Source organism: Pseudopipra pipra, chromosome 18 (assembly GCF_036250125.1).
Source record: "Pseudopipra pipra isolate bDixPip1 chromosome 18, bDixPip1.hap1, whole genome shotgun sequence".
In the NCBI taxonomy this organism is placed as follows: domain Eukaryota; kingdom Metazoa; phylum Chordata; class Aves; order Passeriformes; family Pipridae; genus Pseudopipra; species Pseudopipra pipra.
In genome coordinates, this window is record NC_087566.1 from 4,700,391 (window position 1) to 4,714,957 (window position 14,567).

Here is a 14,567-nt window from a genome sequence, read left to right on the forward strand (position 1 = left end):
GGGTACCACGCCGGCCCCCTTTTCCCAGGAAAAAGGGTAAAAACCAGCCCCGACGATTGCTTACACTTTGCAGTAACTGCGACTGCCCCGGCCTGAGAAAGCGCCGTTTTGGAGAAAAACTAATTCACCTGAATTTCACTGAACTACTCTCTTCGAGTAGTTTTAACCTCTAAGCTGTGCATGTAAAGCTTAGAGTCAGTCTCCGAGTTTCGGGGCAAGTTTAATATGTCTTTCTGAGCTCAGTTTTTTCAACTGCAAACTTGGTGTGGCTTTAGTTTTTTCAGGGCTGCTTTAGGCCTAGTTTTATTTAAAACATTTTAAGGTCCTCGGGCTGCTTTTAATAGCACAGCGAATTTCTTTCCTTAAAAAAAAAAAAAAAGACATACCATAGAAGCTAAAAATAGGAGATAATAGTTTTTATCTAACCACAACTTTGTGCATTTCATGGAAAAAGTTTCCAACAGGACATGAGGATGAAGCAGTTCATGGCCATGTTAAACAGGAATAAAAACAAGGATCCCCCACCCTCCGAGCTGCTGGATCTAGCAGGAGAGCTTTGCCGGGACCTCCAGAGCTCGCCCCCTAGTCTGGAGAAGCTGGTTGGGGCCATGATGGGATGCAAACACAAGATGTATTTTCTCACTAACATCCACATTGTCCGGGCTTGCGTGTTCGTTCACATCCGTAATGGGCAGCATGACACAGCCTGCAGCCTCCTGGAGGTAGGGATGTGTTCTTTGGTTCTTCATGGAGACAAAAAGCAGTATTGGAAAAACAGTAGTTAGAGCTGTTAGTGCAGAGGGTCCCAAACTGCAGCACGTGGAGTGTTTCCAGCTGGCAGAAGGCAGTGGAAGGTGATATGTGTGCATTGGTTGACCTGAAACTCAGGATAAAGCCTTTGCTACAGGCAGTATTCATCAGCCAAGGGGAAGAAGGTAATTAGGTGATTATGGGGTTGGCTGTAGCAGGATTTTTGTTCTTTAATGTGGTGGTTCTTGGAGTTTTTCACAATCTTAGGACATAAACGTCTTGGGAAGCCCAAGATTAGAGTGCTTGTCAGGGTGGGAATATATGAGGAAGGCTGGATGGTGCCACTCACAGTGAGGGATTTTGGCCTCTTGATCTGGTCATCTAGCCCTTTTCACCAGGGGAAAAGAAGGAATTAAGCAGGCAACTCCCTGTGTACATTAGAGAAGGTACAGGAGCCATATGCTCAGGTAATGTACCAGCTTTGTCAAACCAGCTGGAATCTCTGAGTAAATTTCTGTTGTTGCAGGTTTTCTCTTTTTTATAGGAAGTCTGACTGACTCCCGGGAAAGGTTTGTTTATACACTGTTTTGTTTTAGCAATGCAAGGCAGAAGAGAAGGAACAACTGGTGCAACTTTGGCACGAGGTTCACTATCGGATGGTTATGGAGGAACACCACAGGGATTTTCTGACACCACTGCAGAAATTCCGTTGCAGGAAGAGGTACTGCATCGTGGGGGGACCAACACTTTTTTCTCTGCTGTGGTTAGCAGAGGTAGGGGCTACAGATGCGAAAACTGGTGTTGCATGTCAAGATGCTGCTTCTTGGAGCTGTTTTTTCTCTCGGTGTTTTGATCACTTGTGGCAATGTGAGAAAATTCCCATGAATGTCAATGACTCTCTTTGGGGTCTTTTTTAATCCTGTTTTCTTCTGTGTACAGGAATCCTCCACCTATTTCCCTTTGTCCTGAAGGTTTGAAGACTAGAAACTATCCAGAAGAAGTACGCCAGCACCTGCACAGGTTTGCTGCAGAGGTGACAGTAAACCCAGACAGGAAACAACGGGTAGGGATATGTTATTACAGTCAAGTCTCTTTGTCACAGAAAGCAGGACTCTGTCAGCAGAAATCTGGAACTGATGTTTTCAGAAGCCTCACTGGGGCTGGGATTCCTTGTATTTGATCTTTCCCTAAAAGTTTCTTTAAAAAAATCATCAGGTTCATGCTAAGTAATTTCTCTTGCTGTGGACAAGAAGTTGAGGGCAATAAATTCCTCTCTGGGTTTTTAACAGTTCTAATTTTGTAGTGATTGAGCACAGGCAGTGAAACAGCCGTCACTCAGAAGAGCTCTATTACAGTGACAAATAGTTCTGTCTGACTGGACTGAGTTACAGCCTGTGGAAAATTGCACTTTGTTCACCAGAACGTGTTTTGTGCTGACTTATCACAGCAGATTCACAGCATTTGAAAACACAACAGGCTGTGTTGATGTGTGCATGGATCTACCTTCTTTGGACAGGGACAGATTTGTAATGGAAGTGATGTGTGAATTAATTCAGTAATCCTGGTTGATCACTGCCTTGGAAGGTGAGAGCTTCAGACTTTGGAGACTGCCTCTGTGAAGGTGTTATTCTGGGGGGTGAATGTGCTCTGGTGAGGGCACTATTTGGTGAGCAATATAATAGCAGTGTGTAGTTTCCTTTAGCAAACAAATTGTCTGGGGGTGCAGGGTGGAATGTGTGTTTTCTGTCAGCTCTGAGGACAGAGGTCAACAACTCTGAGTTGGGGTCCTCAATCGGATCCACAGAGACTTCTTGGAGATGTAGTGAGTAAACTTCTCTGGGTTTGAAAGCTCTTGCTGGGCTGCTTTTGGAACTGAAGGGAAAAGCCTGATTGTGTGGATGTGGTTTATTCTTTTCCCCTTTGTTTCTCCCTACACCTGGGTTTGCAGAAGGAATTGGCTCAGGACACGAACCTGCAGCCAGTTCAGGTCTATAACTGGTTTGCGAATTATCGGCGACGTCGAAAATCCTGCGTCCTTCCTATGGAACAGCACAACTCCTGTCCTGGGAGGGCTCAGGCTTCCCACGCAGAGGAGGAGCAGACTGCAGGTTTGTGTCTTCCTAATGGGCTTAGGATGTGGTCCAGAAAGCTGAAAATCAATTTGAAATTCCCTCAGGAAGGGAAGAAATTGCTTCTTGAGAACAGCATCAAGTGGGCGCTGGAGGACTCTGCTTCAGTGGAGTCCCTTGTTGTTTGGCCAGAGGCTGTGAGTCCATAGGAGCAGACACTCCTAAGGCCTGTGCAGGGACAGGTGAAAAGAGATGCCTGGCTCAGAAGGAGCACCAAATGAAAGCAAATACATGGGAGGCAGCAGGTTTTAGCTCTCAGATTCTGGGATCAGGGCAGTACTCCTGGAAAAAACCCTATTTCCATGCCCTTCCACAGAATCTTAACCAAACTTCAGTCACAGGGAACAAGGGGGTCTTGCTGTATTTGGCAAATTAGACTTGTTTCATTGCCTTTTGGAGTAACCATTAGTGTTCTCTCACCTGCCTGGCCTGCACCTTTCAGGTGGATCTCATGCAGACACTGGTTCTGAGCAAATGGAGATAACCCTCGGGCCCTGGGAGCCAAGATGGGAGCAGTCAGCTGCAGATCTGATTGAGCCTCCCAGAGGAATGTATTTAGAGATGCTGGAATCCAGGTGATGTATGAAAAACACTTTATAAGTGACACTTCAGAGACAAAGCAACCTCTAAACATATTTGTGCAACTGAGTTTTGTGTCAGTTCCCGGGAGGCATCACTTAGGAGTCTTGACACCACAGATGGACATGGTCCCTGCCCAGTCAGAGCAGTTGATCTCCCAGCTGTGGGAGGGCAGGATTCAAAGGTTTGGCTGGGGGTCCCCTCTTGGCAAAGCAGTGTGTCTGGCTGATTTATTTTCTCCATCATTACAGCTTTATGCAGAGCACTGAGGTGTATGAGGCAGGAACAAGCATGGCTTTGTTCTCCACTCCCAACATTGAACAACCTGTACCTTTCTGCACCGAGGCTGTGCTGGAACCAGGACCCTGCTTTAGCCCTGCATGGCTGCAGCCCAGAGCAGCAGTGAGCAGTGCTGTGGCCAGCCCCCAGCTGGGGAGCTTGGTCCTGTACCCTTACAGGCCCCTTCCCATCCTGGATGAACACCTGGCCATGTGGCAGAGCCCTTGGAGCACCAGAGGAGTCTCTGGCTCTGTGTGGACCCCAGATATAGAAGGTTAGTAAAACTGCACCCAGATTGTTGACCTCAAGAGTTTCCAAGCTTCTCTTCCCTTTGCTGTAAACACTCTTGCTCACTTTAGTGCCTTTCCAATGTCACAAGAAATGGGAGCGGGGCTTATTTTGAGCTTTGGAGTTCTGCCTCTATAGTAGTTCAATAAGAAAAAGCTGTTGATTTAAGGTATTGAAACAGACATTCTTACCTACTCTTTTGCCTAAACTGTAATTGCTTCCATAAGATAGCAGTGGATTCCTTTTAGTGTTTCCACTGGAAGAGTCCCTCCAGATGTTGTCTGCTCCCCGTGTCCATTTTTAATCCCAGTTGTCCTTAAGAGACTGCTTGAGAAGAGGCTGGGAACTTCTTAACTGTGACATGGTGCTCTTCAGGCACACATTCTCCCTTTCCTTTCTCCTTCCTGCTATTCTTTCTCTCTTCCTCTTCGTCTCCTTCCTGTCCAGTTTTGTTCAGCATTCCCACCATCTCCCTGTTCTTCAGAATAGCCTTGATAGGTGTACAGAACAGAAAGGGCTGTGAGTGCCATTCCCCCAGCCTCTGGTGAACATGGAGCAAGGAGAGAAGGAATAGCTGGGTCACGTTATCTGTCTATGTACTTGTGTTTAATACAAGCATTTATTTCAGCAGGTATCAGAGTTCCCTTGAGCAGAGTCCCTCAAGGTGGCTCTATTGAAGGCAGTCCAGGAAGAATCATTCAGCAGTCAGATTTAGAGGTTGAAAGCTTCATCCTTAGAGAAGGACAGCTAGGGACCCTGGAATCTATTCCCCACAGGTAAAGGGAGGGAAAGCACAGGGCTGCTTAAAGGCAGGAATAACAATGCTGTGGGTGTAGCCCTCTCTTGAGACACTGTTAAAGAGGGTTGCAGAAAGAGTATAGATGCATCTCATTCCCAGGGCCTGATTCTCCTTGTGTTCATCCTATTTTGCAGGTAGTGCACTGGAAATGTGTAAGTGTATATGTGTGTGTGTGTGGCACAAAGGGGATTTGGAACCAGCTGAATCAGGAAAGACATGAACCCCTCTTTTTAAAGCAGGTCCAGCTTCTGAGCTATTTGCTTGTTTTTGGCAGAAAATCATAACCTATACTGATCCAGTGAGAGCTGATTCTGTGGGCTGGGTTGGTAGGGCCTGTACTTAATCCCAAAATAGTTTTTGTAGCTTCACAACCCCCTGACAAGATTATTCCATAGGGCAAGCTTTCCAAATTGGAAGACAGAAAGGCACTGTTCTGTCTTTCTGTTTTCCACCTGTAACAACTGTTTCAGAATTCAGATTTTCTCTGAAACTTAAGATAAATTCAGAGAATGCAAAACAACAAAAATTCGTGCCATTTTCCATATGTTATACAACTTGCATCAAGTTACATAAAAATAAACACTGCCAAAGAGATATTATGAGCTTCCTTCACTTTACTGATCTGCAAGACTGAGCAGGAGCAGCAGCCCCATTTCACAACCCATCTGTTGACACTGTCCAGCATTTGTGCTATAGCACTACACTGTCAATATGGCAAAAAAGCAGGTAGAAGGAGCTTTATTCCCACTTTATGGAGGAGGAAGCAGAGGCACAGAAAGCTTTGTGACTTGTCAAGCAACAAGGGAAGGCAGTGATTCACTGGAGATAAAGATCAGTGAGGTTTTGGCCCCCTTTCCCTGCAAAAAACATTTCTGCCTTTTACCCCTGTTTCCCAGTTGGCTTTATGCCTCATTCACAGTCCTGTCAGACTGCTCTGAATCGCTGGGGAGAACCCAGGTCTGGGCATTGTAAAACTCAGTCTGTGTTTTAGGATTTGCTGTTTTAAACAGTGGCAAAAGATCATGAAAGATCAGCAAGGGTTGCTGGCAATATTTTGGCTGGATTTAAAATTGCATGTTCTGACTCTGGAGTGAGCTCATGTTTATTTTTAAAATATGTGCTGCCAGTAGGAGAAATCTATGGTGGATGTCTCCTTGTTGGATATGTCAGTTGTGCCAGGAATCCACACACCCTTTATCTTATTCTGTCAGGGGTGGGACTTGCTGCTTCATTGGCACCTTTGGGGGAGGATATATTATTTGAACTCTATTTGTAAACCCTATTCATTGCCCTGGTCCAGCTCTGCCCAGAAGCTTGAACTCCCCAAAATACCATGAATGCTATGGAACATCAGTGTTTTTTAGAAGTGAGTGGCGCTCAGGCTGCAGCTTCAGCAATTTCATTTTGCTCTCTGGGGAGCCAGGAGACCTCGTGTGGGTGATCTTGGGTAAGATCACTGCTCACTGAGTGGCAGTGAGTGAGGATCACCTGTGTTATCAGCCAGAGCCCTCTCACAGAGTTACTGATTGGAGAGGAGTTTTGTGTCACCAGAGTCCTCCTGAGCAGTCACGTTGCAATGAGCATCACTCATCTGGGAGCTCTGAGCAACAGCTCAAACTGGAAGAGTCAAATGAGTGTTGCTGTCCTGGAAAGACAGGGCAGTGAAGTTATCCCAGCTTCACACATGACAGTAGTGCACAGAGAAGGAAATTATTTAGCCAAGGTCACCCATCTGGAGTGGACTCAGTTATGCCTCGCCAGCACCTGTGACTCCCTGCTTCCTGAGTGCAGGGATAGAGCTACAAGTCAGCCAAAGGACCCTTCTTCTGCTTGTCTCATTTTTAAAGGTGCTCACCTGGAAAGGACTTGGCCTGAAAGCTTATTAGAACAACTCCTGTTGGTTTCTTTCATGGGCTTTTTACAGCCAGTCCTACGCACTTGGGCTGTATCCAAACCTCTTCTGATCTACAGGGCTGTGAGGTGGGAGTGTGAGAGGGAACCAGGCTGGGAACTGACTGTCTCCATCTGCTTCTGCTGCCTGAGAGGAAACTTTGATCCAGCTAGTGGACTGGAAGTCCCTGTGGGACACCAAGCAGAGGCTCACCTTTACAGGGAGTGGTGGTACATCTTGTTCACTCTGCAAGTCAGGCCAGGTGGAATGTAGCCCAGCTAATGGTTCGTGCAGAGTGGAACCCTCGTGCTCCCATTTCAAACAGAAAAGCACCCTGAGCTCTGTGGGGCAAGGCTTTCTGCATTTCTGAGCCAGCATATTGATCTAGAAAATGTCAGTGCTGGGATGGCCGTGGCAGCTCACAGCTTCTGCCTGGGTTTTTGGGATCCCAGCTCAGAGTGCCAGGAATCCTCCTGCTGTTAGGCTCTCCCTCTGGATAACCCAGCACCCTGACACTGGCAGGCAGCACTTCCCGAGCCCACAAACAGGGGCTACTTTGTGGCAGTTGTGTAACTGAACGGCAGGACTGGTTGCTAAGGGCGCTGTGCCTGTCGGTGGAAGTGGGCTGCGAAAAGGGATGAGACATTCCTGGTGGGGGTGGGGAGTGGGAGAGGGAGTTGAATCCATTTGTCATTAGGAAATGTGACTGCCTGAAAGCAGCTCCAGCAGAGGAGTTCCCTGATGGCTGCAGCCTGGGGGGCATTCTGAGGAAGGGCAGTTTGACACCTGCACTGTTGGTTCTCCTTTTTTCCTGTGCTCTACTAGTGGGCACCTCTTGTCTGGGCCTGTATGGACACTCATGCCCTGGGCTATTCCAGCTGGTGGTATGGGCAGTGTTGTTGCATTAGAAATACCTTAGAGTTGGTGATGATGGGAAAGAACATCAAATTTTCGAGTACCCAGTGTCTGCTACTTGACCCAGTGCCCGCAGACTGATCTCTTGAGGCAGAGACCCCAGGGGAATGGGGATGGGGAACCAGTCCTCAGACTCCGCTGGTGGCCTTGAAAAGCTGTAGTAGTATCATAGCCAATGTTGTGGCTGTGTCTAAAGCCACGTGTTTATCTGTTTTGACTCTTAAGATCTCTGTTTTTAAAATATGTTCCAGGAGAGAGACTTTTTAGTAGATACCTCCTTGATTATGGAGAGCATTTTGGGGGCAGAAGGCAAGTTGCAAATTGAGATGTCATTCCCTGATACTGCTCCTGGTCAGGCCTGTCATCCCACTGCAGAATCTGTATTCTCAGGCCATAACAATTTGGAGAAATGGGGCAGATGTGGAGACAACTAAGCAGAACTCTATTAAATTAATAGTCTTGCCAACAAGCCCCTCTTGTCCTGCTGAAAAGTATTACAGTAAGTGGCAAGTGGAGCATAAATACAAATGCACTTGTATATGGGTTTTTTTGCAGTTCCTGTCAGACTGTGTTTGACAAGCCTCAGTGCCCACCTGTTTCTGCACCCTGCATGGAAGAAAGCCAAGCCTTGGGACAAAGCCAGGTAAGAGAACTCACCTAATGCTCAGAGAAAGGAGCTCAGCCCTGCACACACTATCCCCTGCAGCTCTATCACAGGAGATGTGAAATCTCCTATCATATTTAATATCAAACATGTTTGATCTAAGCATACCTGTAGGTACCCAGTTCAGAGCAAGCTGGGCATTCCCTGGGTAACATCCAGCAGATACTGGATGAGGAGTGGTGGTTTTGTTGTTTTTCCCACTTGAATTGTTTGCCAGACCCTAATTTTATTAAATGTGTCACTGAAGTGGTGGCCAAAGGAACCTGTGCAGATCCAAAGTGCCATTTAAATTTGGAGTCATGGAGGGCTCACCTGGCACTGTGGAATGATGGCTGCTTGAGGGTCCTCCCCTCTGAGGGGTTCTGCACAGTCTGATTCTGCTCTCTCAGACCTCTTGAAATGTTTCATGTAATTTTCATTTCCAGGCCTGTGTTATTGTTGAGGAAAGGGGATTTTGCACTGTTCTGGGATGGCTGATAGCAGTATACAGGGCAGTGTGAGTATAGGGCAGGGTAAAAGAAGTTACTTCCATGCTGTGGATGCAGTCTGCATGCCTTCTGAGGGTGGTTTTAAGGCAATAGAGAATAGAAGTTGGAAATCTGGTGCTTTCAGAGGGATGAGGGCACATCTCTGAATTAAATCTTTCCTAAAAATAGGACCCAAGAAAGCCCTCTCTAAGGTGTGCATTTAGCTATTTTTTGGCTCCATGTGTGTTGGTCTAACAATCAGCATCCATTGCTATTTCCCTTGCAGTGTAAACTGCTGGAGAAAACCTTTTTAAAGAGATTATGAAAAGCAGGAGCCCATATCTGCTGGCCTCATTATGGGAAGTGGCTGCAGCTCTGAGGGCAGTAACAGAACCTCTTTTGAGCCTCTGAAAGCATCAATATAAAGATCTGTATCTTGGAAAGTGGCCTTTTTACCAGCCATAATGTAAGCCAGATGAGAAGGAAAGCTTTGGGCATTAATAATGAATGAGCCTTTTCTAAGATTTCCAGAGCATGCAGTCTCTGTAGGTAGTTTTCATCTTGCTGTTCTGCATTCCTGCACTGATTTTGCAGTGGTGTAGAAACATGACACTCAGTGCAACATGGGCTGGGGAGCAAGAGACCAAGTGATGCCTGCAGATGTCAAAGGGGACATCTTCAAATCTTTGTAATAACTGCTCAGTTCAGGAATTCAGAAGAGCAATTTTTGCATATTTTAATGAGTGCTCTAGGAAAAGGCAGAGCTGGAATGGGTAAATGATTTTACAGCATTCTACAGACTTCCTGGGCACTTTGCTTCTTGCTGAATCAAATGGCTCTGGGCTTGTGGCAGGGATGTGCAGATCTTTGGTTCCTATGGCTGGACCACAGGGGTGCAGATGGACACTTCCTTTTGTCCACACATAACTCGATTTGCTTTTTTATGTCATGTGTACCATCAGAACCAAAATGAGAGTAAAACAAAAGCTAAAAACCCAAAAATTTAATTCATTTTGGAGACATTTCTTTCCCTTCCTGAGCAGAGCACCCTTGTTCAGGTGATCGCTCCCTCTATTATTTCATCCTGGTCTTACCTTCTGTCAGTTACTGGCTTTTACAGGAGCCAATGCCTTGGGGCAAAGGGAAGGGAATTGCTCTGCTCTGAATTACTGAGAGTTGGATTGTGCACTGATTGTACTTGTCACTGTTACACCATGTCCTGCACAGATGGATCACACTACCTGAGCTTAGAGGGGAACAAGGCCTTTGTCCCTCCGTGCACAGAGCCCTCAGCACTGACATTCCCTCCCATCACACAACTTGTGCTGCTGTCTGGCTGCCCAAAGGAGCTCTCCCACCATAAGCAACTGTGTCAAAAATCATATAGTGAGGTTTTGATTCCTTCCTGTGTCTTTCAGGTCCTGGAGAATCCAGCTGGTGACCCGTTAAGCAGCGACACGTTCTGGGCAGCGTGCCTGCTCTTTGAATTCTCTGCCAGGGGACAGATGTGACCTGCCTGCAGAGACACTCGGGGTGGGCTGCGCTTCCCCAGGAAACACCCCATCGATGCCTATTTTTTCCTCTTGTATTTTTTTATAAATTAATCAGGAGTTTGACAAGGGGATGAATAAGAGTGAGGGAGAAGGATTGGAGGTGTTTTCAAATGGTTACGAAGTTTGGTTTACTTACAGTTTTATTAAGAATTTTGCAAAGGATAGAAGAAACACTGTGGACTGGAGGTTTTTACTGGAGCAGTCTGAAGCTGTAGTGTAGATGCTAAAATTACCAAGGCACTTATTCTGTGGCAGTTACATGGATTATCCATAGTACTGGTGAGATCAGAGTCCTTCACTGCATCATGAAGGTAAATTAAGCTCCTCTACTTTAAAGGAGTAAAATTTAGTTATATTGCCTTACAGTGGATATTGAATAACTTTTTCTCAGTTCTGGAAAACAAGGTGTCAGCTAAGTGCTGGTAAAATACAGCTGTTTCTTATCCCTGCTTTTCTGTTGTGCTGCAGGGTGTAACTTCTGGAAGGTTCCATGTTCCGTAGTGCCACAGATGACACAAACTGGAGCATGGCAGAAATTTCAGTGCTAAAGCTCTGGCAGGAATGGGGGAGGTCATACCATGGTTTTGGTGTTTAATACCAAGAAGTAGCAAGGTGCAGGTTAAAAGCTAATCCCGCAAGTCATGGGGAGTGGTCTTTTGGGTATTTTCCCTATTTTCCATTTAGGGTATTTTTTGCAGTGTTACTGTGGGGGTTTAAATCTGTGTTGGAGAAGGGGTCATCTCTGCCAAACCTCCAGCCTGGAGATACACGGAGGAGGTGCTTCCCTTACCATTTGTTACAAAGTTAGCAAATAAAGGTTGTCAATTACTGTTTCTCCAGGGTTCCTTTTTCAAGGTAGGGGTATGAAGTGATAAATGTCACATGACAATTATGTATTAAAACCCAGCACCAGCTGCCCTGGGAACACTTGTGTGTGTTGAGACCCTGATGTCTCCCCTATTTTGGTGGCTCTCACTCTGAATGCCCACTTCTTACTGTCGAGGGTTCTGGGCTCGGAGCACTGGTGCTTGGAAGGGTCACGCACATGTTACTGTTTATTGCCCTCAACAGCAGGGCCAGGTTTGTAGGACTCTCCCAGCCCCCGGTGAGGGACGGGCCCGCCCCGCCCTCACAGCCCCGCGCCACCGCCGCCCGCCCTCCTCCGCTCGGGGCCGTTCCCGCCGCCCGCTGCCGCCTCTCCATTGGCCCGCGGGCTGCCCCTGCCGCCTCGCCATTGGCCCGCGGGACCGTAGCAACAGCGACAGATATATCCTGCCGCGCCCTGATTGGCCGCCGCCTCCCGCCGAGCCATAGCAACAGCGGGGCGCGCGCGGGGCGCGCGCGGGACGGGGGGGCCGGGGCTGAGGGGGGCGCGAGGAGCCCTGAGGGGGGCGCGAGGAGCCCTGAGGGGGCGCGAGGAGCCCTGAGGGGCGGGCGGCAGTCGGGCACCGCCATCGCGGGCACCGCGGGCACAGGTGCCGCCGTCACGGCCACGCCGCGTGAAAAACTGTTCTCCAGGCGTTGGCACTGTCGTTTCTGCGACCTGAGGTGGAAAGGAGGCAGGACCCAGTCAGGGACGCTGCTGCACGCAGAGGCAGTGGCCCCATAGCAAAATTCACACTGGATTCTTGATAAACTGTTGTCCGAGATCCCAAATAAGGTACTTTATTCTTCACCACTACTGGTATGACATGTCACTAGGATTACTATGATTTACTTAGTCAGTGGTATGTGATACATGTGGGTGATAACACTTCCCTACTGTTGAAGATGTATTGGAGTGAAGAGGAATGATGCCTTTCTTACAGTGAGATGTATTTTCAGTTCTTTTCAAATATTTAGTGCTGTTCCCTGTGAAGGAAAAGAATAAGATTAACATTGTGTATGTATAGAAATTCTAGGTGCCTATCATTCTAAATAGATTATTTTCTAATAAGCCATGCTAGGCAATGCAGGTACTTTGGGTTTGGATATAAATGACCTTTGTTCTACCACCTTAACAATACCAGTGTCCTAAGGCTTTGTAAGTTTTTTTAATAGTTCAAGAACACCATTGTTTTGACTTTTTAGTTAAAAAGAAGACACTCAGTTCAGCAGAATTTCTCAGGAGTGCTACAACAACAAGTCTCTTCCAAACTTAAATCTGAAAAAGAATTTTCAGCTAAAGCCAAATTAAAGCCTTTTCTCTCACACTTAATGAATTTCATTTCCAGATTTGGCACAGTTGTCCTCTGGAGGAAAACTGTATTTTCTAGGTCATTTCCCAGGTGAAATAACTTATTACTTTTCTGTAAATTTGTTAGACAATTCAAAGCTTGATATATGAAATTGAGCAAATTAAAAGTATTTCTCTTTAAGAGATGTAAAGTAAAGTGGTTAAAGTACAGTGTGTTCTGGCCCACTATTGTCTCATGTCACCTGGATGTTGAACCTGCACAAAACACTTTTGAGGAGCTAATTGCACTTGGACAGGAATTTGCAAGCAGGTGATCTCACAGGATTTGACCACGCTGAGTTACAGGTGAGCAGAGTTCAGAGGTGGGCTGTGCTTCCCCATCCCTGAGCCAGAAGAGAGGGGCTGCCTGGCCATGCAGTGGAGGAAGAGAACAAGTGAATCTCTGCTGAATGCCAGTGCTGCTGTTGTCCTTCTCTGCCTGTGCTGCTGGGTGGAGTTAGTCTTTGAAGGAGAGCCCAGTGGAGTTCTTTCCGTTGTGTTCACACTGGGGTAGCATTGGAACTGTTCAGTTTGTGCCTTACCTCGTTCTGGTTTTCTAGGTGTGATTTGCGTCCCTGTCATGTTCTGCTTTCCCTGTCCTACCATTTGGAACAAGCTCTGTGTTTATGCTGTTCTTCACTGGAGCTGTACTTGGAAGCACTCTGAGCACGTGGCTGACCTGCCCTGAGCTGAATGTGCTGTACCTGCTGTTGTCATTCCTCCTCCTCCACATGGCATGGCCTAGCAAAGGAAGGAGCTTGCCCTAGATACAAAAAAAAAGAAGCCATTTTTATCCTAAAATGCATATAAGGGCCCAAAGAACAGTGCCTATATGTGTTGATGGGTCACAGAAAGGGGATGGAAATCTAGGAGGACTTTCTGTTACTTGGCTGTCCCTGAGGCGAGGGGGACACTTTCCCAATAGTCAGGTATCCCTGTTTTCCACATTGCTGCCAGAGGCAGCTTTCCTCTTGGCAGTTCAGCAGACAGCCCTAAGCCTGGCAAGGCCAGAGACTGAGCTTTTGCCTGTCAGTGGTTCTGTGCTGGAAGTGGGGTGTGCAAGTGGCCTGCATGGCAGCTGCCATGAAAAACTTCCCTGAACTAATCCCAGCATGACATGAGCAGCAGCTTTCCCTGCCTCTAGTCCCACTGGCAGTTCTGCTGTCACAGTCACTGAATGGGTGTGTCCACGGCCCACTCGGGACAAATGCTGGGAGCTAAAGCTTCAAGGCCAGTGTTTCCAGGCAGTCTCCTGTTCTGGATGCCTGGCTCACCTTGCTTGGGGCCTCATTTTCAGAGAAAACGAGCACTTACATAGTGACTCAAGTAGGGCACCCAGAATAAGAGGCCACTTTTGAAAATGTTGGCAAAGGCATTTTGTTTTATCTCTGCACTTCACCAGCCTTATCCCCAAAGTCTTTCATGTTATGTTCTGCAGTGGAAGGTCATTGTTTCGGATCAATCGTTTTCAGTGGGATTTAATCCAGTTCTATGTCAAACTAATCCACTTTGGTAAAGGTTGAAGAGCAGTAAAAATTCATTTGTTAAGACAGATCTGGGTTTATTTTTTAAATGTGGCTGTTGATGCTGAGTCCTTAATTGTGTATGCCCAGCATGAGGTGTCTTCAGAGTGGTTCCTAAAATGATGGACATCTAAATTCTGATCTTATCTGTGGCCTGCAAATGCTCAGGACTTTTGAAAAACCCTGGGATTTAGTGGGATTGATTTTTTTGGTGTTCATTTTGTTTTTTTACTTTCAGTATTTGCTTAACAGAGGTTGCGTTTTTTTTCTGTTACCTGTAGAGCCTCTTTTCAAAATGGTGCTCTGGTGGCAGCTGCTGATAAGCAGGCTCGTTCATGTTTTCCTGTTGGAGTTTGTAAATTCTGGTTACTTTCTCTTCATTACATAAAGAGTAAAACCACATTCTTCTCTCTGGGCAGGACTAGCAAACTGTGGTCTGAAGCAGCTCATGAGGGGTTAAAGCTGCTTTCAATTAGCTACCTTGTCCTCGCCACTTAAAGAACCCCCCCAACTGA

At 46.7% G+C, this 14,567-nt stretch overlaps 2 protein-coding genes across 3 annotated transcripts in view; both read left to right on the forward strand.

Annotated features, from left to right (window-relative positions):
• DEPDC5 (DEP domain containing 5, GATOR1 subcomplex subunit) overlaps positions 1-1,802 on the forward strand; it is a 47,782-nt gene extending 45,980 nt beyond the window's left edge. The window contains exons 43-44 of one of the 2 annotated variants that reach the window (XM_064675402.1): positions 1,347-1,471; positions 1,690-1,802. In XM_064675402.1, the coding sequence (XP_064531472.1) occupies positions 1,347-1,471; positions 1,690-1,719 (155 nt within the window). In that variant the 3' untranslated portion in view covers positions 1,720-1,802. Of the gene's footprint in view, positions 1-1,346 lie in introns of both variants that reach the window. The other variant, XM_064675398.1, reaches the window with a different exon arrangement.
• Positions 1,664-11,147, forward strand: LOC135424320 (uncharacterized). The gene is made up of 7 exons (XM_064675500.1): positions 1,664-1,813; positions 2,699-2,858; positions 3,322-3,454; positions 3,710-4,011; positions 4,654-4,801; positions 8,186-8,273; positions 10,180-11,147. The coding sequence occupies exons 2-7, from the start codon at positions 2,792-2,794 to the stop codon at positions 10,270-10,272; spliced, it is 831 nt and encodes a 276-aa protein (XP_064531570.1). The 5' UTR covers positions 1,664-1,813; positions 2,699-2,791; the 3' UTR covers positions 10,273-11,147.
• The last annotated feature ends 3,420 nt before the right edge of the window (positions 11,148-14,567 follow it).